At 52.7% G+C, this 21089-nt stretch overlaps 7 protein-coding genes across 7 annotated transcripts; 4 read left to right on the forward strand and 3 right to left on the reverse strand.

The window, feature by feature from the left end:
* Nucleotides 1–922: 922 nt before the first annotated feature.
* Nucleotides 923–2745, forward strand: TrAFT101_001641 (uncharacterized protein; the record flags this gene model as incomplete). The annotated part of the gene is made up of 2 exons (XM_024899626.2): nt 923–1598; nt 1691–2745. 2 exons carry the CDS (start codon nt 923–925, stop codon nt 2743–2745), a joined length of 1731 nt encoding a protein of 576 aa, XP_024762760.2.
* A 413-nt stretch (nt 2746–3158) lies between these two features.
* On the forward strand, nt 3159–5679 carry TrAFT101_001642 (uncharacterized protein). Its single transcript, XM_024907764.2, has one exon. The coding sequence runs from the start codon at nt 3448–3450 to the stop codon at nt 5386–5388; it is 1941 nt and encodes a 646-aa protein (XP_024762761.2). The 5' UTR covers nt 3159–3447; the 3' UTR covers nt 5389–5679.
* Nucleotides 5572–9724, reverse strand: TrAFT101_001643 (uncharacterized protein). Its single transcript, XM_024903586.2, has 4 exons — nt 8265–9724; nt 7673–8046; nt 6572–7612; nt 5572–6500 (listed from the first exon to the last, which is right to left on the reverse strand). Exons 1-4 carry the CDS (start codon nt 8549–8551, stop codon nt 6145–6147), a joined length of 2058 nt encoding a protein of 685 aa, XP_024762762.1. The 5' UTR covers nt 8552–9724; the 3' UTR covers nt 5572–6144.
* Nucleotides 9725–11665: 1941 nt separating this feature from the next.
* TrAFT101_001644 (uncharacterized protein) lies at nt 11666–12851 on the reverse strand (the record flags this gene model as incomplete). The annotated part of the gene is made up of 2 exons (XM_024907766.2): nt 11666–12372; nt 12458–12851. 2 exons carry the CDS (start codon nt 12849–12851, stop codon nt 11666–11668), a joined length of 1101 nt encoding a protein of 366 aa, XP_024762764.1.
* Nucleotides 12852–13725: 874 nt separating this feature from the next.
* Nucleotides 13726–16835, forward strand: TrAFT101_001645 (uncharacterized protein). Its single transcript, XM_024899537.2, has 4 exons — nt 13726–14627; nt 14698–15362; nt 15438–15734; nt 15798–16835. Exons 1-4 carry the CDS (start codon nt 14211–14213, stop codon nt 16774–16776), a joined length of 2358 nt encoding a protein of 785 aa, XP_024762765.2. The 5' UTR covers nt 13726–14210; the 3' UTR covers nt 16777–16835.
* Nucleotides 16836–17038: 203 nt separating this feature from the next.
* On the forward strand, nt 17039–18933 carry TrAFT101_001646 (uncharacterized protein). The gene has a single exon (XM_066126384.1). It carries the CDS (start codon nt 17082–17084, stop codon nt 18849–18851), a length of 1770 nt encoding a protein of 589 aa, XP_065982485.1. The 5' UTR covers nt 17039–17081; the 3' UTR covers nt 18852–18933.
* On the reverse strand, nt 18884–20260 carry SLD5 (GINS complex subunit). The gene is made up of 3 exons (XM_024901791.2): nt 20023–20260; nt 19759–19939; nt 18884–19655 (listed from the first exon to the last, which is right to left on the reverse strand). Exons 1-3 carry the CDS (start codon nt 20145–20147, stop codon nt 19296–19298), a joined length of 666 nt encoding a protein of 221 aa, XP_024762766.1. The 5' UTR covers nt 20148–20260; the 3' UTR covers nt 18884–19295.
* Between the last annotated feature and the right edge of the window lie 829 nt (nt 20261–21089).

Here is a 21089-nt window from a genome sequence, read left to right on the forward strand (position 1 = left end):
AATCTCGTCGATGTTGATATCTAGAGACAGACCTACCCAGTACTACTTACTAATGGACTGCTACTAGTAGCTGCTCTATACAGTTACCAGGCCACATACGGAAACCTATCTAATAATCCAACTCCCTCCAAAAGGCGCCTGTGACCATCCTCGGTAGACTTGACTCTCTAGTGCAAGTCGAAAGAGACTGACGGTGTCAGTAGCTTGGCTGATGGCGTCAAGAGCAGAGCTCAATCTTCGTACTTTTCTCGGCAAAGGCCCCCCGTCATCGGAGCTTTTATAGCTGCAGCGTTGCCGAGCAGGATGACAATCGTAGCTGTCCACGGCCATGCAGGTGAGCACACAGTAATCCCGCGGCCATCAGACACCGTCAGCACGGCGCTTATGTAACAAGGGACCTGCCCGAATCAAACGGCGTCTGCCACGGCGCGCGGGCTGCCAATGGCTTCGGCATGAAGCGGCATCGGCTTAACACGCACCTCTAATACGGAGTCGAGAGCAGCAATTTGCGAGGAAATCCCACGCAGCAGATGCGGCGCCCTTCCCCACATGGGCCTTGCGGCTATCTGGGTCCTGGCGTTCCCCCCCATCTTAATTCGCCTCCCCTTCCCCACGCCCGGCCGTAGCCGTGTGTAATCGCTGGGTATAACGGGGAAGGCGGGTGAGGATAAATACTCTCTGGGGGGACGACGACGCAGAGGGACGGTTTCTGCTTTCTTTTGTGTGTGACCTTGATTGGATTGAGACGCATAAGAGAGACGAGACGCCGAGGTTCTAGCGAACGGGAAGACAGGAAGCAAGACACCAGCCCCGCGTGCCTTCCCATCTCGTCACTGCTCCAGCATCTGCTGCTAGTACTAATACCCATCATCGTCGCCCTCCCCTTCTGTCTTCTTTCTTCTCCTCCCCCACACTTCCTAATATGCGTCGCTTCATCGCGAGCAGCGCCTCTGCTTCTGCCCGCAGGCCCCTGACCGCCGCAGCCTCTCCTCGCTCAGCCATTGCTCTCACCAAGATGGCCTCCAACCCCAGAGCAGCCCAGGCCGCCACCGCTGCCCGGCGGATACACGCCACGGCCGCGCAGCTCAAGCCTATGGATGCCCTCGCCTCGACGGCCACCAGCTTCCCGACTACCCACGAGCCCATTGAGGAGATCCGCAACACTCCCTACTTCATCGACAACAAGTTCGTGCAGTCCTCCACGGACAAGTACTTCGATCTGGCCGACCCGGCCACCAACAACCTCGTCACGCGTGTGCCGCAGATGACCGAGGCCGAGATGAAGGCCGTCGTGGAGTCTTCGCAGAAGGCTTTCCTCGCCTGGAGGGACACCACCGTGCTGTTCCGCCAGCAGATCCTGTTCCGCTACGTGCAGCTGATCAAGGACAACTGGGACAGACTGGCCGCCAGCATCACGCTCGAGCAGGGCAAGACCTTTGCCGATGCCAAGGGTGATGTGCTGCGTGGTCTGCAGGTTGCCGAGGCTGCCGTTGGCGGACCGGAGCTGCTCAAGGGCGAGGTTCTGGAGGTTGCCAAGGACATGGAGACGAGAAGCTACCGTGAGCCATTGGGCGTCACTGCTGCCATCTGCCCTTTCAGTAAGTTGTTTCCATTGTACAAATTAGGGAAACCATGACGAACCTATTATATATATGCATATGAATGTGTGGCTAACAAGAGACTCTTTTAGACTTCCCTGCCATGATTGCTCTCTGGTCTATCCCCATTGCCACCATCACTGGTAACACCATCATCATCAAGCCCTCAGAGCGTGACCCTGGTGCTGCCATGATCCTCGTCGAGCTGGCCGAGAAGGCTGGATTCCCTCCCGGAGTTGTCAGCGTCATCCACGGCGCTCACGACACTGTCAACTTCATCCTTGACGAGCCCTCCATCAAGGCTGTCAGCTTTGTTGGTGGCAACAAGGCTGGTGAGTACATTTACTCGCGAGCTTCTGCCAACGGCAAGCGTGTCCAGGCCAATCTGGGAGCCAAGAACCACGCTGCTGTGCTCCCCGACTGCAACAAGAACCACTTCCTCAACGCCGTTACTGGTGCCGCCTTTGGCGCTGCTGGTCAGCGCTGCATGGCCCTGAGCACACTGGTCATGGTTGGCGAGACCAAGGAGTGGCTTCCAGAGTTGGCCGAGCGCGCAAAGGCCCTCAAGGTTGACGGTGGCTTCGAGGACGGTGCCGACCTGGGCCCCGTCATCTCTCCCCAGAGCAAGGAGCGCATCGAGAGCCTGATTGCCAGCGCCGAGAAGGAGGGCGCCAAGATCTTGCTCGATGGCCGTGGCTTCAAGCCTTCCAAGTACCCCAACGGCAACTTCATTGCCCCCACCATCATCACCGACGTCACCACCGACATGACATGCTACAAGCAGGAGATCTTTGGCCCCGTGCTCGTGTGCTTGAACGTTGACACCCTTGACGAGGCCATTGAGCTTATCAACAAGAATGAGTATGGTAACGGTGCTGCCATCTTCACCAAATCCGGTGCCACCGCCGAGACCTTCCGAAGGAAGATTGAGCCTGGCCAGATTGGTATCAACGTGCCCATCCCCGTGCCCCTGCCCATGTTCTCCTTCACCGGCAACAAGAAGTCCATTGCGGGAGGCGGTGCCAACACATTCTACGGCCGACCCGGCATCAACTTCTACACACAGCAGAAGACGGTGACAGCGCTGTGGCAGAGCGCAGATGCCGTTGCCAACAAGGCTTCGGTGAACATGCCCACGCTGCAGTAGAGGAGAGGATGGTTTAGGCTTGTTGTGATGGGATTGGTGTGGTAGGCGTTGTCTTGTATGTATGCATGCATGCGAATGGATGTGCGGAATAACGGATTAAAATCGGTTGCTGTGATGGAATAAAAGGGGGAAAACGGGGGGAAGAGAATCCATCAGCGGTTGTCTTAGCACATGCATGTACATTTTTTGAATGATAATGTAGTCACGACCAGATTCTGCTAGACGGCATGAAAATGTTTTTGTCGAGATGAAATAAATTTACGTTAAATCAAGTAACAAACCATGTGCCATTAATCTTTGTGGATATCCATCAGCTGTGAATGTGCCATATAATGTGGCGTTGGACTAGGTATACGCTGCCTAGTTCTAGTCCTTAAGCTGCTCACCTATTAAACGTGGAAACTTACGAATCCATCCACATGCATAAAATCAAAAGGGCGAGAAAGGAAGCATTTTTGCCATCGCGGAGAATACACTGATTTAGAAGGCAGCACATGCGAGCTGTAAACCGCATCCAGATATGGCACATGCCGCCTGCCTCAGCAACCGCTTACAGCATCCTCTCCTGCTATAAACAGCCTGCATCCAAACCCATGCTATAAACATCACCTCATCCCTTCTCATCATTCCCATCATATTTCTGTCAAATGCATCTCACATAAGCATCATACTGACACATATTAGAGAAGGAGGAGGACAATTATGGACGTCACGCTGGCAAACCTCCCTTTCCACATCTTCTGTGACATCGTCTGTCAACTCCCCCCCATACGAGTCGTCAACTGCCAACGCGTTTCTCGCATCATTCACGAAGCCCTCACGAGAGATGAGCTCTGCATCACCCTCATCTCGAGGCATTTCCCGCGCTCGCGAGAAGGCCGGCGACTCAGGCAGCTTCTCAGGGCCGAAGACCGCGAATCTCTCGACCAGGGGAACTGGGCTGCCGTGTTTGCGCGGCTGGCGAGGCGGTACTATTATCTGGGGCGGGCAATGCCCTGGCAGACTGTCAAAGTGCCTGTGCTCAAGGATGCAACGCTGCTTCGAGGCGTGGCGACTTGGAATCGGTTCTTGAGCTTGAACAACATAAATGCGATATTCGACTACGAGGACGCGGTATGGACGGTGGCCCCAACAGAGGGGCTGCTGGTGTATCCGGCGCCGGAGACGGACTCGTCCGAGCCGGGATACCGGGCCCGAGATCTGGCGACTGGGGTGGAGTTCAGGGTTCCGTTTAAGACGAAGGGCAGGATTGTGAGGCGGGTGCGGCTTAGCCATGGCATTCTTGCGATTGAATGGTGCCCAAAAGTTGGAAGTGTTCCCTTCGGCGGCACCGTACCGTTTCATCGCCACTATGCAATCCTGTACGACGTCCATCGGGCTGGATCTTGGGACGGCGTCATTCCTCAGCGGCCTGCTGCCGGCGTGGCTACACCGGGCTACTCCTGGAAGTTTGATCTTCGCTCTGAGTTTGAGATTCACCATATCGGTCTCCCGGTGAATAGCACAGATCGTTTCTTCTCAACGCACAACGCTACTCATTATGCTGTCTACGTATGGCAGACTACACGCTATCCCTCTTCTACTCCGTCCAACATCGTGGGGCCCATCGAACGGCTCACAATATGGGAGATTCGCACTGCTTCGCCATACAGGCCATCTCTAGATATATTAGGCATCGCGAGACGAGACCCGACTGTGGGACCTCGCGTCATTCGCAGAATGGCAAACTCCCAGCTTGCCGCATGGTCCGTCTTGCAAGGCGTAACACCGTCGCTACGCTCATTGGCCCTGGACGACTGTACCTGGAATGCCTCTAGGCGCTCTGCCTGCGGCCACGTCTTCTTCACAGAGGAGGAACACAAATGGTCTGATGGCCCGCATAGCAGTCTGGATCCACCGCGTTTCCATCTCGTCAAGACGACGGGGATACCGCTGATTGGCAATGGACCAAGGTGGGTGGATGAGTGCCGAGGCGGAAGCGATGCCAACATACAACCCTTCCGCAGAAGCAGATGGAGGAGACATGCAACTGAGACATACAAAGAGGAAGAGGACGACGACGATTATGACGACAATAGCAACGGAGACGGCGACAACAACGGCACTACTGCTGCGAATACCACCGCAGCACCCTCGTTTCTGAAAACGATACCCTGGGCCAGGCACTCAGAAACATGGCCCGGTCGAGCTCCTTGCTGGCGCCACGTCGACTTCCCCTACATCACCATGTCTGAAGTCTTGGACATGCCAGCCGGCATTCGCATCATTGCCCGAAACTGCTTCATGCTTGCCACCCTCTCCATCTTTCCGCGGCCCAAGATCCATATCGAGGGCGTCAATGAAGATGGCCCTATACCTCGAAAGAAGAAGGAAAAAAAGGACAAAAAAAGGAGAGTCAAAAGCAGGAGCGGTGGAGATGGCGGCTCGAGACCTTCTAGCTCCGGCTCAAACTCGTCATTTCTCCGAGAGAATCGCCAATTGGCCGCTCCGACGCAGAGCCAAGACGGGAACGAGGACCAGAAGGCGGTCCAGTTCGCAATCTCAATATGGCCTCAGATCATGTGCAAGGGATGCATCTATGGCGATGAGCGGTGGCTCATCGGGGAGGATGCTGGCGGAGATGTGACCATTCTCATGTTCTAAGTCGTTCGAGAGGAGGGGCACGCACTAATGATTAGACGAATTGGTGAAACAGTTATTAGGAAAAAACCCTCGTTGGAAAAAAAAAAAATGATACAAGTCAGTTGTAATTGCAGCAACAGAAGTAGCAACTAGAGACCTTGTCCATAGGTAGGTATTAGATGGCGGAACGAAAAGAGCATCACGTTAAAACGAACGTCTCATGCTTCCTTGGTCACGTTCCCCCCAAAACCCACATTACCAAGCCGCATTTACCTTCTCAGTTCATCTGTGGCGTCACAAACTCGTATGTTAGGGGGGGCGCGGGAATTTTTGTCTTGTTCTGTTTTTAATCTAGGTGCCTTGAATTCCCCTGTTTTCTCCGTCGTTTCCATTTCATTAGGGTTCCATTCTACATGCTTCTCGCTGTATCTACACCGATTCCCGACTGTGTTTATAGTATATAAAAGACAAGTAGAGCAGTTTACAAAAAAATAACTATATTCCCGGCCTTGTTGTGGCCAAGGAAAAACAACAACAAACAACAACAAACAACAACAAACAACAAGTGCCATGAGCAATCGATCAAATCAGTTGGGAGAGATGCCAAAACATCCCATCTGATAAAAACAGTGTGTTGCGTTTTAAAAAAGCAGTGAGAGTTCTTTCCGAGCTTCTTTTGATATTCCCTCCTCTTTGTTCATCCTTTTCCCATCTCATTCATGTACAAAAAAATTTCTGTTTCTCAAAGAGCAACAATTCTCTTAAAATGCAAACTCATTACTCTCTGCCTGGAGATTGCATATTGGGAGATCGCACACTAGGAGACCGTACACTAGGAGATCGCATAGCTGGAGCTTGCAAAAATCCGCCATAATAAGAATCCAACCATGCAGCTGCCTGCTCGCCAGCCTCATCGATGTTAGTGTCCCAACGGCCGACGGAGCCAACGTAGCCGTCGGGACGGACATTGACAATAGCGACCTCGCTGGGGCCGAGGCTTCCAAGCCACTTCTCCGTGCAGAAAGCGCCCCTTGTATCTAGCTCGGGGACGTTGTCTAGGTAGAACGTCCACCGGCTATCCTGCAAGAGGGCGGGGAGGTCTGAAATCTCAATTTCAGATTTGGGCATGGTGGCTAGACGCATCATCAAAGTCAGTAAAAGCTATGTCCTGGTTTATTATTGAAAGGAGGGAGGGGAAACCCACTGATCAAGGCAAAAGTAAACAAGTGGCTGACTACGGTATATCTCTCAGGTCGTGTATACACATCTTCAGGCGCCGGCGCTCTGGGCTGCTTCGCGTAAGATGCGCTTGCGGCAGCGGAAAGCTGGCTCACCAGAGACTTGGGCGTCGCAATGGAGCGGCATAATGTCTCCAAGAATGGCCTTGCCTGTATCACATCCCACATAAGGAGGTAGATACGGAACTGGCCAAGCATGGGGATATCAAGCTGGACATCCACCGGATTAGAGTCGATGTACCGCGACACCTTGGCTGGGGGCAGGAGGCATCCCGGGCGAGCAGCACCCAGTATGGCTGAGTTATCCTCTGGCCGGGTAATGTTGAGGGGGCTCTCGCTGTAATCGGCGCCGATGCCAGAGATGAATCGGACATTGGCTCTGAAATTCTCGGCCATTTTGACGGCATCTCCTTCAGCAATCCGATTGGCATGCTCGTAGTCGAAATTGACGAGATCTAGGGCGATCTTGCGGCGCTCCACCTCGTAACTCTCAAGCAGATAGGGCTTGGCAAGCCCACGGCACGCCAAGTTCAATTTCCATGAGAGGTTCCACGAGTCGTGCATGGAAGTATTCATGCCCTGTGCCGATTTGGGGGAGTGAGTGTGACTGGCATCTCCCGCAAGGAATACTCTGGTATTGGCGTCTGTGAAGCGGCTGGCCACGCGCTGGCCAACTTGGTATCGCCCAAACCACTCAATGTACTTCCAATCAATTTCAAAGGGCGCCATAATCTTGCGAGCCTGCTGCATAACGAACTTCTGGCCAAGCTCGCGGCGGTCGGCACGAGCGCTAGCCTTGAGTTCGATGTAGAAGCGAGTCATGTTGCGCTCCCGGGGAACAATGAGGATCGAGCCGTGCTCCTCAGAGTACACAAGAGTCTTGGACCAAATGTCGGGGAAGTTGGTGATGAGCTCGCCGTCCAAGACACCCCAAATATCTGGGTGTGACATACCCACGGCCTCTACATCTGGCATGTTCTTGCGGACCTTGGAGTGCGCTCCATCGCCTGTTTAGGGGGGTTTCAAGTTAGTTAGATTTCGCTATAATTTCAATTGATTTTGCTTACATCCGACGAGATAATTGGTCAAGATGGTCCTCTTATCCTGGTTGACATTGGTGTGGCATCGAACCTGAACGGGGCCAGATTTTGGAACGTAGTGGGATTCAAATGCTGTGTTCCGGCGCACTTCCTTTCCACGCTTCCTCAGGTCGTCGACGAATAGGCCCTCGACCATGCCCTGGTGGACGAGCAGGATATAGGGGTCCAGAACATCAATGACGGGAGGGTAATGCACCTCACGCCCCAAACGATGCAGAGGTGCGTCAGCTGTGCTGCGCCAAAAGGAGATGTCGAAGACTCTCACGCCGCGCTGCAGCAGCGGATCAGCCAATCGCATCTGGCGGAATGTCTCAATTGATTTGGGCTGTAAGCCATCCGCTCTGTTTCACCATTTTGATGTTAGAGCAAGATATAAAAAAAAAGGGGGAGAGGAATAGTGAAATAGGGCCAGTATAGACAGAAATAGGTGAAAGTGGAGAATACTTGAAAATGTCATCTCATAACAATTTCAAGTGAATTCATATGTAGACATAAATATGGCATGAGTAAAAGGGGGGGGTAAAAGGATCAAGACAAAATATCGTGCATTGAGACATACCTGCCAACAGGCGTTTGATCCGCCCTGTCGTCTACAACTTCAACATCGATGCCGTAGCGGGCGAGATTGGCCGCCAGCATCAAGCCCGCAGGGCCAGCGCCAATTACGCATACCTGGCATGTGGTGGGCGGCTCTGGAAGGCTCCGGAGCAGAGCAAGAGGATCAGTGGCGTCTTCATCGTCGGCGACGTTTTCATAGTTTGATGGGCCTGGATCGGGTTCCTCGTCCATGTGGTTGGGACTCTGGTTCCGCGAGTTTGACGAAGGACTCAGGACGCCCGGCGCCATGTTGACGGCAGACGACGAAGCGTCGGAAGATATGTTGGCCAGCGCGAAAGAAGCTCTCTGCACCCCGTAGCAGTCGCTCAGCCGTGTTGCTTATCGGCTGGTAGAATGCAGCAGACGGCCGGAAAGACGAGCTCGCTCCACAGTCAGGGAGCCTGGTAGTTTTTCAACGGCCAGTCAGCCGCAGGCTCGCCCAATGACGCCTTGCCTGGTCCAAACCAGACGCTCAGCGCAGAGCACGCCGTGCCCGACGACAGCGGAAGCGATGGATAGGCCGTTTGCCTCAGCGGCTTGGATGTGTAGCGAACCGTCTCCACCACACCTCGTATGCTGCAGCACAACCGCAACTGCAACTGCAACGCAATGCAATGCACTTTTAGGATCCTCGCGGCGTCGAGTCTGCTCGATGCCGTTTGACGGGATACTGTGACAATATACGGCACAGGCTCTGTTGGGCCTGCGTTCAGTTCTTTGGCTGCTCAGCTTTTGCCCCCCTGGCTGCTGAGACGAATTGGATGGATACCGGGGTCTGGCTCGGGGTTCTAGGGCCAGAGGCTCAGGATGATGCGACAATGCACAGAAAAGCAGTCAGATAGAAAAGAAGATAAGAAAATCAGCCACAGGAAAAAGTAAGATAGAGTGTCGTTGGAGAGACAAAAGCAGTCACCCGGGAGCCGCCCCAGTTCTGTGGTGGCAGCGCAAGGCAGTCGATGTCAAAGGCGTGTCACGCGGCGTCGTGGCAGACGCATACAGCACTCGGCAGCTCTGAGCCCATTTCCCGCGAGGAGAAGAAAAAAAGCTTCGTCCCCTTGGTTTTCTATTCCCTCCAGGCTCTGGCAGCGTCCGCTACTAATACTACTAGGCCGGAGGCATCAGAAGGTCCCCAGGGCGGCCTTTGGGGGGGGAAATTGGTAATAAATAACGGCTGGAGTACTCGCGACTCGTGCAGGCTGAGGCTCAGGCGCTGTGCTCGGCCCAGAAGGGCGACGGCAGCAGCACCTGTTGGTGGCAGGCACGCGTACCGGCTACTTCGCACCTAGAGCATGATGATGCCTGTAAGGGTTTGGCTGCCACAGTGGCCGGGTCCAGCAGTCGGGGAGGCTGACGGAAGGAGCGACACAGCAGCGCAGGGCCCCGGTAAAGCCCGACGCACGCATGGCAAAAGTGGCATGACAGACGGACGTGCTGGACTGGTGTTGAGGGCAAGATCAGCCCATTTTGCGCTGCAGAAAGTTGTCATTGGCGTAGCACCATGCCCAGGCGCTTGCTTACCGATAGCCTAGCCTCAGTTTGCGCGCCGCTGATTGGCTGCGGCTCCTGCCTCGGAGAGGGCAAGTGGTGCCATTTCGCAACTGGCCGCGCTTGCTCCAGAACACTGCGGTTCCACTTTGCTCCATCCATCCAACGGAAAGGGCAGCGCGAGAAAAAAAGGATGTTCGGATCTGTTTGAGATTCCAGAGACGTGTGGAAAGCCCCGTGCTCGCCCCAAACTTTCCGACGCTCTCGAACATGGCCTATGGATTATTACCTTTAGTGCTTAACGTCTCAAGGCAAGCATCTGCCTTAGTACTTCCACCTTTGCAACATGTGCTGGGGCTTTCCATTCCAGCAGTGTTCCGGCAGCCCTTCTAATAAACCTAGTGCACCTACTTGTAGTGCAGTGCCGCCAGCATCTTATTGGGTTTGTCCTGTTTCGGATGGTTCTTCCCTTCTTTCCCCAAGGGTCTCCCTAGGGGTCCCAGCTCCTCTTTGCTCGATCTCCGCCGAGTCAACAGGCTCCGTTTTTTTTTAGAAGCAGGAATTGATGAGAAGTGAAAAGTGGCATGAGCCAAGGGCACAAAAGTACGGGGTACTACTACCAAGTTTTCGTGCAGGACCGTTTGGCTTAGTCAACCCGCCGCGTCGTATGTAGCTCTCTTTAGCTTTTTTAATGCTGCCTACCTGCCGACATGGGCCCCAGTACAGGCTTAGCAAAAGAGGAAAAAATAGATTAGAAAAAGATAAACGACAAGATAAAACGACAAAACCCTGGAAAGGAAAAACCGCCAACGCCACAACCGCAAATATACTTCCCCGATCAATGGACTACTCCGAGCTGGCACTAGATAGTACCTGCAAAACGAGGCTTGTCGAAGCGGCCATGCCCACTCGCCTCGTGGCCCATATAGCACATGCACCTCTGATGCTGGCACCCGTAGCATCCCGCATCGCCATCTCGTCTTATCGTGCGAAACTACCTAGTTGGTACTCGTATAGCACCAAGCATTGGACGCGCCATGGTGATCTGCCGGCCAGGATGAAATGGCCTGGCTCGACTCTGACTCGCTGCCGCGTCCAAACCCGGCATGTCTCCCTGCCATGTCCAAGAGGTATGGGACTTGTCGGTAGTGCTTTGGTAGCCGGCGCAAATAGCACTGACATCAGTAGCGGCTCGGGATCAGTTCACAACAACGCATAAAGACCCAGAGATGGAATCATGTTAGTGAGATTGTCCAGACAGCGCAGTTAACATCATCGTGATTGGACTTGAAATTCAGCCGATGCTGGAAAGCGGAGGTGCTGTTGGCCCAGCTTCAATCTTAGCACAGAGCTCCCTACACCCTCGTATAATATATACCGTCTGCCAATTATCCTCGAGGCTAGTTGCTCAAGGCGCAGATCCCTCCCCGTTCGCTGCCGTCAACATCGTCTGATCAGAGCAACTTCAAGTCGTCAGCTCAGGCCACGGCGCAGGCTACTGCTCCATGGGGGAGATATATGGTTACGTGTCACGGCCCGAAAGTCCTGGCAACACACACAGGTTTGCGGAGGTTTGCATGTCTCCGCCACGAGGCCAGCACTAACATATGTCACTTCTAATATTAACCATGAATAGTAATACTACTGCTACCCAGTCCTCTGCAGACTTGTATTACAAAGTAGTAATGCTAAAGCCCGCTAGCCGTTCATCTCTGGCCATTGTGGAACGAGTTTCAGGTGTTGGAAACCTAGTTCTCCAGCCCTCTCCAATCAGCCCTGGCCGAGGAGGCCTGATTCGCTCAGTTAGACTGTCAACAACATCAAGTTTCGGCCATGCTTGTGACAACCAGCTTCCCCATTCAGGTCCCGGTGTCGGGGCTAACTGCTGCCGTTGGACGCAACAGGAGCAGCAACTGCAGCTGGATCCTCAATGACCTGCCGCCCGTTATAGTTCAGCATACCAGTCTGGGCCTTGCTTCGGACCCGAAACGATTGCCAGTCCGGCTGGGATCTCAAGGAGGGGAGTAGCCCTCCAGTTTCTGGCTGAATGACCTGACCGCTCCGACCGGTCAGGATCTGCTTGACTACTGCCTCGGCAATAGATTCAGGCGCTTGTGCGGGCATTAAGAAAGGTGCCCCCTGATCGAAGCCGGTAAAGAGCTCCGTGGTGGTAGCTCCAGGATGGACTATTACGGTGCGGACTCTGGGAGCGTTGTATCGAGTCTTCAACTCAGCTGAAAGACCCTCATGGAATGCCATGGCTGCTGCCTTGGTTGCGGCGTAATCTACCATGTTGGGGACTGTAATCCATGAGGCAAAAGATGCCACCGTCACTACCATGCCGTGATTCTGGGACACGATATGCGGTAAGAAAGCCTGGGCAACCCAGTAATGGGCTAAGGCATTGACGTCAAACGTGAATCTTACATCCGCTGGCGTGGCATCTAGAATAGTCTTGCCGCGGACGACACCGGCGTTGTTGATGATGACGCTGGGGTGGCCGACTTGACTTGTTACCTTTTCAGCAACAGCAGCCAGGTTCTCTGGCGACCTAATGTCGCAATAGAAATGGTGGACTCTCGAAGCTGCAGCAGCACACCGTCAGCTCTGCAATGCAATGCAGCTGAGCAAAGCAGCTCGGCCCGGTTGTGACAGGCGATTAAGACTTACAGGCTGCATATGTCATCTTCTGAACATCCAGCACCACGACTGTGACTTTCATCTCATCCAAGAGTTTCACTATGCAGGCGCCGATGCCCGCCGAGCCGCCTGTGATGAGCACAATCTCCTTTGACCAGTCATACTTGTCGTCGACCCAATTGTTTCGGACTTTGTCTGAGAGCCAACGGCCGACTCCACGCGCCACCGCGAGGTAGAAGAGCTTCCTCAGCCATCGTGCCGCTTTGGGGTGTAGAATCGAGAGGTCCTGACCCTTTTTGGTAAAACGAGCGAGAAGAACCAAGGGCAGCAGGAGGTTCGGGTTAAGAACAGTTCTGCGGACGAGCTTTAGAACCACGTCGGCACAAAAACCTTCACGAGGGAGCATGCCCTTGTGCATCGGCATGGTGATGGTACTAGTATAGGGGTGATGGGAATATAAAGCTGCTTAAAAAGTGAATGGCAATACCAATTTGACCTGTTGATACGATGGCAGCGTGCAGTGGTATGAAGGCTTAGTCAACGGCTGATGATGGTCTTTATCGGCGACTTTGGTAAGAATCTGGCGAATCTGGCGTAGTCGGTAATTGCACAACGGTGGTTGGTCAAGACGCGTCGCATATACCGTAAACACCCAACAACAGCCTGCGGCACGAGAAATACAAAAACATGCAGTAAAGCCACGAGAAATACAGGGTGTTGCGATTCAAGATAAAACCGTCGCTTTGGCCTAGAATAGCTGCTGAAGGCCAATCTTATAATGGCGATCAGCACGGCAGAACCAAAGCATCCCGGTCATGAATTGCGCCCATGTGCGTCTCGTAGGCTACAGTTGCCGAGGCTTCTGTTTCATCGCAATGCGGGGAGCATCCTGCGACTGCAGATTATGGCAAACACTGCGATGCTGGAAGCAAAAGGGCTCCAAGCGCTATACTATATACTATAAGAGTGTGTGTTCATCAGTCAGAGAACCGAGCATGCTCTATGCTCCATTCAGTGTCTTCCCCGCATGGTAAATTAAGAGCTCGATCGGATGTGCGGGTAAAAGTAAAAGAGAAGCAGAGATGTCGTAGCACCATCGCAGCCACTACTAAATGGTGGGGATTGTGTGGGAGAACCTGGAGATGGAGTGTGGTTGGCCGAATTTCCAATGCTGCTCTGCCGAGAGCTGTGCCGCGCAATATAGGCTTGGTTGCAAGTATGTGTAATAGCGCATTGGCCGACGGAGCACCAATTCCACTAACAGCGCCTTTCGTGTTGTAAAATTTCCTAATGCGTCTTGCCGATAGGAGACACGCCGCTCGAAGACCCAGTTTGCCCAGAGACTCAGCAAAACCGCTGCGAAACAGCTGAACAATTGGACACGGCAGAGACACCATTTGCGGATTCATTGATAATTAGTTTGGTATTAGTCGGCATGACTCCTTCGGAGGCCGGCGGGCCACGATATGGTGCTCCGGGCAACGGGCCCTATACAGCAGCTTAAATGAAGCGCAATCGCCAACTTTGTGGTTTAAACTTGAATATAAACTCTGCTGCTACTGCATACCATCTTGCATAGAGCGACAAGCCAATCGAGATACCTATTACAATTAACGCACGTCAACAGCTGGGCATCTTTCTCGTCTCCAGAGACTACTGGCCAGAGTCGTTAAAGAGTGGGGGAGGAAACCATCAACTAGGTGGGGGAAACTCTCTCTGAGTGGCTTTGCAATTGAAGGAACAATAAAAAACCAGCCCTGGTCCTTCAAAGTCATTGGTCACCATGAACACTTCACGGCTCTCCGCCCTGCTACGGCAAACTGGATCAGCCCAGTCTCGGCTGCTGTCCTGCTCTTCACTTCCTCGCCATGCCGTGCAGCGACGAGGCTTGAGCGCTGCGGCGGGCTCAAATGCCATCCGGGACCTTCTTCAGGTATCCAGCGAAGTGTCTGATGCCATTGCGCAGAACAAGCCCGTTGTTGCCTTGGAGTCAACCATTTATACCCATGGGGCTTTGGGCAAGGACCTTGCGCGGGAGCATGAGGACTTGGTGCGAAGCACTGGCGGCATCCCGGCCATTATTGCTATTGTGGACGGCGTGCCGAAAGTTGGTGTCACGACTGATGAGATTATTCGGATGATTGAGGAAGAGGGCACAGTCAAGGCTTCGCGAAGAGATATTTCCTACTTGGTGGGCATGGTAAGTTCTGCTTTCTTCTGGTAAAAAAAAAAGAAATAAAAAGTCAACTTGTCTAACTGATTTTCTATAGGGCCTTGCTGGACGCAAGATTCACGGCGGCACAACTATCGCCGGTACTATGCTTCTGGCCAGATTGGCCGGCATCAGAGTCTTTGGAACCGGTGGCCTTGGAGGTGTTCACCGCGGAGGCGAGAACTCCATGGACATTTCAGCCGACCTCACTGAGCTGGGGAGGACGCGAGTTGCTGTCATCAGCAGTGGCTGCAAGGGATTCCTTGACATCCCCCGCACACTCGAGTATCTCGAGACTCAGGGCTGCTTGGTATCGACCTTTGCAGATGGGCGGAGTGGCAAGGTTGACTTCCCGGCCTTTTGGGCGAGAGACAGCGGCATCAAGAGCCCGTCAGTCACATACACTGAAAGGGAGGCTGCGGCCATGATCCTGGCCCAGGAGAAGCTCAACATCGAGTCAGGCATGCTCTTTGCCAACCCCATTCCCGAGGAGTTTGCTGTTCCCGCAAAGGAAATGCAGGCTCACATCGAGCAGGCTGTCGCCGAGGCAGACCAGAAGGGCTTCACCGGCAGTGCCAACACCCCGTATGTCTTGCAAAGACTCAAGGAGCTCACTGGCGAGAAGGCAGTGATTGCCAACAAGGCGCTGGTGCGATCCAACATTGTGAGGGCGACCAACATCGCAGTGGAGTTGTCACGCTTGCTGAGCCAGGGAACGAGCTCGTAAGTCATTTTATTTTGGGGCCTAGTTGTATTTGTATTTTGTATTACGAAAGATGGCTCTAATCGGTTAGATAGAACTTCATCAGATCATAGTGTGGCGTTTTCATCATCATCAAAAGTCGAAAATAAACCATCATCTACATTAAAAGCAAATCCCAAAGCTGACATACTCGTTGCTGGATCGGTCGCTGTGGACCTCAGCTGTGACTACACCAGCCTCAACGGCGGCGATGGCCAGCCGAAAGCTCATACCTCTAACCCGGCTAGCATAAGCCAGTCAATCGGCGGTGTAGGCCATAACGTTGCTCTGGCCGCTCATCGAGCAAGCCGCCAAGCTCACGTCAAGTTCAGCAGCATGGTTGGCGATGACATGTAGGCGAGCCCTTTCATGTTGATGTTGAACAAGATCTAATATCGTGGCTGACATACACATAGTGCAGGCGATACGGTCCTCTCGGCTTTGGAAGCTTCCGGGCTTGATCCCACATACGTGAAGAAACTTGACAGGACAGAGCACCCTGGAAGCCGAACCGCTCAGTACGTTGCTATAAACGACTCCAGTAAGAACCTCGTCATGGCTATGGCAGATATGGGTATCTTCACGCAGCATCTTTTCCCAGAGGACTGGGAATCAACCATCAAAGCGACAGATCCCAAGTGGCTTGTCGTGGATGGAAATTGGAGCCCCAAAGGCATCAGGACCTGGGTCCACACGGCTAATGAGCACGGAAGCAAAGTGGCCTTTGAGCCTGTATCGGTGGAAAAGTCCAAGAGCCTCTTCGGCCCACAGCGCGGAGTGCCGCCGCTGGGCGTTTTCCCCAACCAGAGCGTTGACCTCTCCTCACCCAATATCTACGAGCTTTCAGCCATGTACTCTGCAGCCAAGGATAACGGCTATCTGGACAGCGCTGAGTGGTTCGAGGTCATCGATTCGTTCGGCATGGTCGGCGCCAGAGACAAGTTTGTTCGTCTGACGTCGATGGAGCTGACTGACGCCGGGGTGCCAGTGCAGTCTATCCAGCTACTTCCTTATATACCAACCTTGATTACAAAACTCGGATCCAAGGGCGTTCTCTTGACAACCATCCTTGGGAAAGACGACCCTCGCCTCCGTGACCGTGAGTCCGAAGAATACATCCTGACGAGATCATTCAATGGAAACCCGGCAATTGGTGGCGTCTACATGCGGTTATTCCCACCGGTTGAAAAGGTAGAGCACGTTGTTTCTGTAAATGGCGTGGGTGATACATTTTTAGGCGTCATGATTTCGGGACTGGCTCAAGGAGGAAGGGTGGACAAGCTGGTTGATGTGGCTCAGCGAGGTGCGGTTTACTCGCTCAAGTGCGCAGAATCTGTGAGCAAGGAGATTTCAAAACTAGAGGGCGAGTTGGAAAAAGTTGCATTGTTGAAATAAGCGAATTTTGTTTTTGAAGCATCGTAATAGTAATACTATTCTAAATAGAGCAAGCGGTGTTCAGTGAAATATTAAAGGAATTGTGAAGGCGTCGTCGAGTGGTACATGTAGTAGGTACTTCAAAATTTCAGCCTTGCCTAATAAAAGCTGCGAGTCGCCCCACAACCCCACTTAGGCAAGCTTCTGTTCTGCAAGGCTGAACTCCAGACCCAAAAAATTATTCAAAAAAAAAGTTCCCAAAATTTGCAGCGCAAACTAACAACCGCTACTCAGCACAGTCGCATTGCGGAACAAACCAGCAAAAGATGGCTCCGCCGCAGGACGAACCTTTCTCAGAGGACGAGCAGTCCGAGAGTCCATTTTCATCAGACATTGACTCCGATGATGCCTCAACAACAAATAAGAAGCCGGTGATTGCAGTGCAGGACAAGGACTCTGACGAAGAAGACCTGGAACGATTGGTTTTCGGCAGCAAAGTTAGCTTTGGAGAAAGCCTTTTCAAGAACAATGCGTTATTCGGAGCTTCAGACGAGAAGGAGGGCAACGAATTGGAAATGGCCGATGACGAGGCCGCTGGGTTGGAAGATGTCGACGATATGGACCTGTTCATGATCGACACTGCTCCGAGCGGCGCGGCGCCTCAAGCTTCAGCTACTGCGCCGGCGAAGAAGAAGGGCGAAGGCGAACCGGCAGCCTGGGAGGACAGCGATGACGACCGGCTGGGAATCTCGCTCGCGAATCACACACGACTGCGAAAATTGCGACTGACCGAGGCCGAAGACGTTGTGAGCGGTACAGAGTATAGCAGAAGACTCCGACAGCGCTACCTCCAACTCCATCCCGTGCCTGCGTGGGCTAAGGAAGTAGACGGTCGTCCTACGAAGAGGAGACGGCGTTCATCTGCATCCTCCGGCTCATCGGACGAGAGCGGCAACGAGTCCGACGGCGAAGTGTCTGCCCAGCCATTGGAAGAGTTCCTGCGAGATGTCAGAAGCCTATCTGGTGCGGGCGGCCCCGCGAAGCGACGCCTCAGCCCAGAAATCATCGGCATCCAGCGAACACGCGAAATTTCAGACAAGCACCTTGCGCCTGTGGAATGCCTGTCCTTCCACCCCGAGTACCCGGTCTTGCTCTCAGCCAGCACCGCCTCGGTGCTCTACTTACATCATATTGCTCCTGATGCCTACCCGGTGCCGAATCCTCGATTAACGTCTGTACAAGTTAAGGGAGTTGACGTCAGGAAAGCAGAGTTCTTATACCCTGGTGGTGACAAGATCTTTATTGGTGGACGAAGGAAATACTTCCACCACTGGGACCTCAAAACTGGCATTGTGCAGAAGACGTCGCAGATTCAGGGCCACCAGCTGGAGCACAAGACGATGGAAAGATTCAGGCTGAGCCCTTGCGGCAGATACATGGGCATCATTGGCTCGTCACGCAAAGGCGGTGGTATCGTCAACATTCTCAACGTTGGCTCGCTGCAATGGATCGCCACGGCCAGGCTCTCCAGCAGACACGGTATCGCGGATTTCGCCTGGTGGAGCACCGGAAACGGCATGACGATCCTAGGAAAAGACGGCCAGGTTGGCGAGTACAGCGTGGAGAGCAGGAGCTTCGTCGGCATGTGGCGCGACGACGGCTGCATTGGTGGCATCGTCATTGCTCTCGGCGGCCACCAGGGCCCCGAGCTGATTGGCGAGGACCGCTGGGTAGCTATCGGCTCCAACTCCGGCATCACCAACATCTACGACCGAACCACGCTGCTCACCATGGACAGCGACAAGAACATCACGGTCAAAGAGACCCCCACCCCTACGCGTGTGTTTGAACAGCTCGTCACGCCCATCACCGTGCTCACCTTCTCGCCCGACGGCCAGCTCCTCGCGTTCGGCAGCAGAGATAAGAAGGATGCCTTGCGGCTTGCGCATCTGCCGAGCTGCACGGTGTACAGGAACTGGCCGACGGCGCAGACTCCTCTGGGGAGAATAACAACAGTGGCGTTTGGAAGGGGGAGCGACTTGTTGGCGGTGGGTAATGACGCGGGCAAAATTAGACTGTGGGAGATTAGGAATTAGATGTTTTCTCATCTTGTGAATATAAAATTTAGAGCGGATTGCTTGTTTTGTATAATTGAATGCCCTCACGACCGATTTGACGCCTATTTTGAATGCTGTACTCGTGGATATTTGTTTAAGCTTTTCAGTTGCTGGAATAGAACGAATTTTGCCCCATGCTCATAAACACATTCCTTCACCTACTAGTTGAAATATATCCCTTTTATAAGTTCGTCAAACTATCCAACTCTTGCGCTGAGTTTCTTGAAGCTCAGCTTCAGCCAGCCCTATCCATTACGCTGTTGTGTGCGTTTAAACCCCTTCGTTAGCCCTGTCTTGGTATACCATTTTGCACGCAAAGTATTTCTCCCTCTGATCCTTTAATCGCTTCTCCACCCCGCTGAATAAATAACGCCGTTGTATTGTGTGTTTCGTCTGCCCTCTCCCCCAAAAAATATATTTCCTTTAAACCAGTTCTGCATCCCCATGCTCAACAAGGTCCTTTGCACTTGACCATCTCAAAATGAGAATGTCGCCGCTTGCCGCCGGAAGAATAGTATCGACATCGGTTCCTCTGCCAAAGACGTCCTTATCCCGCAACAGACGAATGAATACTGCCGTGTCCAAATCCGGTGAATCAATCATGCTGACGTTGCCGGCCGTGTCGTTAAGGTTCTGCAGGCGCTGGGGGAATGAAGACAGGAAGGATGAGAGGTAGTGATTGTGGAGGAGGGCCTGATGTCTCGTAGCATAGGCCAGTTCGGTGGGAGAGAGGCGCTGCCTTAATTCCTCGGTTGATAGGTAGTGAAGGGTGTATTTATCAATCTTAGAAAAAAAAAAGTCAGATCCTTGCCGCAGTTACTGTCTCTCACAAATATTCTTCTTATTCATGACGCCTAAGAAAGGGGAAGGGCTAGGCTTGGCTCACTTTTGCTATTCGTGCCCTGAGGTAACTTCTCACTAGAAACTTATATCGTTCCAGTTCGGTCTGGATGACAATGAGAGCAAAGTTGGTCTTGGGATCCATGTCTCCTGTCATATCTTCAATCTTTTCAATCTGAGATTTGATCTTGGAATTGACCCGCTCGAACAACCCATCTGCAGGCCAGCTAATCGAAAACAAATCATACAATTAGTAAAGAATATGAACAATCATTGAATAATTCAGAGTAGAAGGTTGGGAAAAACTCACTTGAGCAGCTCCGGCGCTGATCTCTCAGCAACCCAGAGGCGCGTCAAGGCCTGCAGGTCACGAGTCTCAAGAGGGATGCCGTGAGAGGCGGGATCTACCTCTCGGAGGATATCGTCGATATCCATGGTGAGAGGCCGTTGTCCGGGGGGGTTCTCTATCTCTATCTCTATCTCTCGGTCATGGGGCTGGTTTCTGGCGAGATTCAGTGGAGGAATCTTGAAGTAAAGCCCGATTGGCTTGGATCGGTTGGTAGTGATGGCGGCCCAGCTTTTCTGCAGACGGGGCTTCGCGGTGGGGTCTGATTAGTGGCCATCCATGCCCAGATTCAGCATGCACATGGCCAGTGCGTGTGCCTGGTGCAGGGTTAGTGGGAGCTCGCTGTTGTATAGCGCTATAGCCCGCTATAGTGGAAGATGCTCAGTTTCTCATAAGTGTTTCCACGTCAGCAGTAAAAGGCGTCAAAAGGAAAGTGGACTATTCTCAACTCATACAGACTACTGTTGACCATGGGAGTCTAGTGAGCAATAGAGCCTCTAATCGCCATATACTAAGGCAGCCACGGTGTATTTCCATCGATTCAATTAAGCACTTTGCCAACTCGCATAGGCGGGGAGACCTCCAAGTACCTTCCGTAGTCAGTTAAGCTGCCACAATTATCTACTGCCAGTTGATTAGTATTTACAATTAATTATACAAAAAAGAAAACAAAAAAAAAAAAAAAAAAAAGGTAGCTTATTAGTATTTATTATTATGATTATACATTGCAAATATCATTACCAGGTTATTTTTCTAATCAGATGTACTCGTGAAGTTGTTTACAACTCAACTTCAACAGCGTGAGTTGCGGCCGGCATTATGTTATACCTAGAAGCATTCCCGTATTCCTGTATTCCAGATACCTAGTGCAAGCAGCTACAGCGTGAGTTCGGCGAGTTTTTCCTCCTGTTTCTCGGCGATTATTCTACTTACAGACATTTACCTACGCGGCTTGTCAGACGGCTGACTTTATATCAGGCGAGTTGCACCAAACTCTAAGTTGTGGTGGGATGATGTACAGCGATCTGTTG

The sequence above is a fragment of the Trichoderma asperellum genome, chromosome 1, assembly GCF_020647865.1.
Source record: "Trichoderma asperellum chromosome 1, complete sequence".
NCBI lineage: Eukaryota > Fungi > Ascomycota > Sordariomycetes > Hypocreales > Hypocreaceae > Trichoderma > Trichoderma asperellum.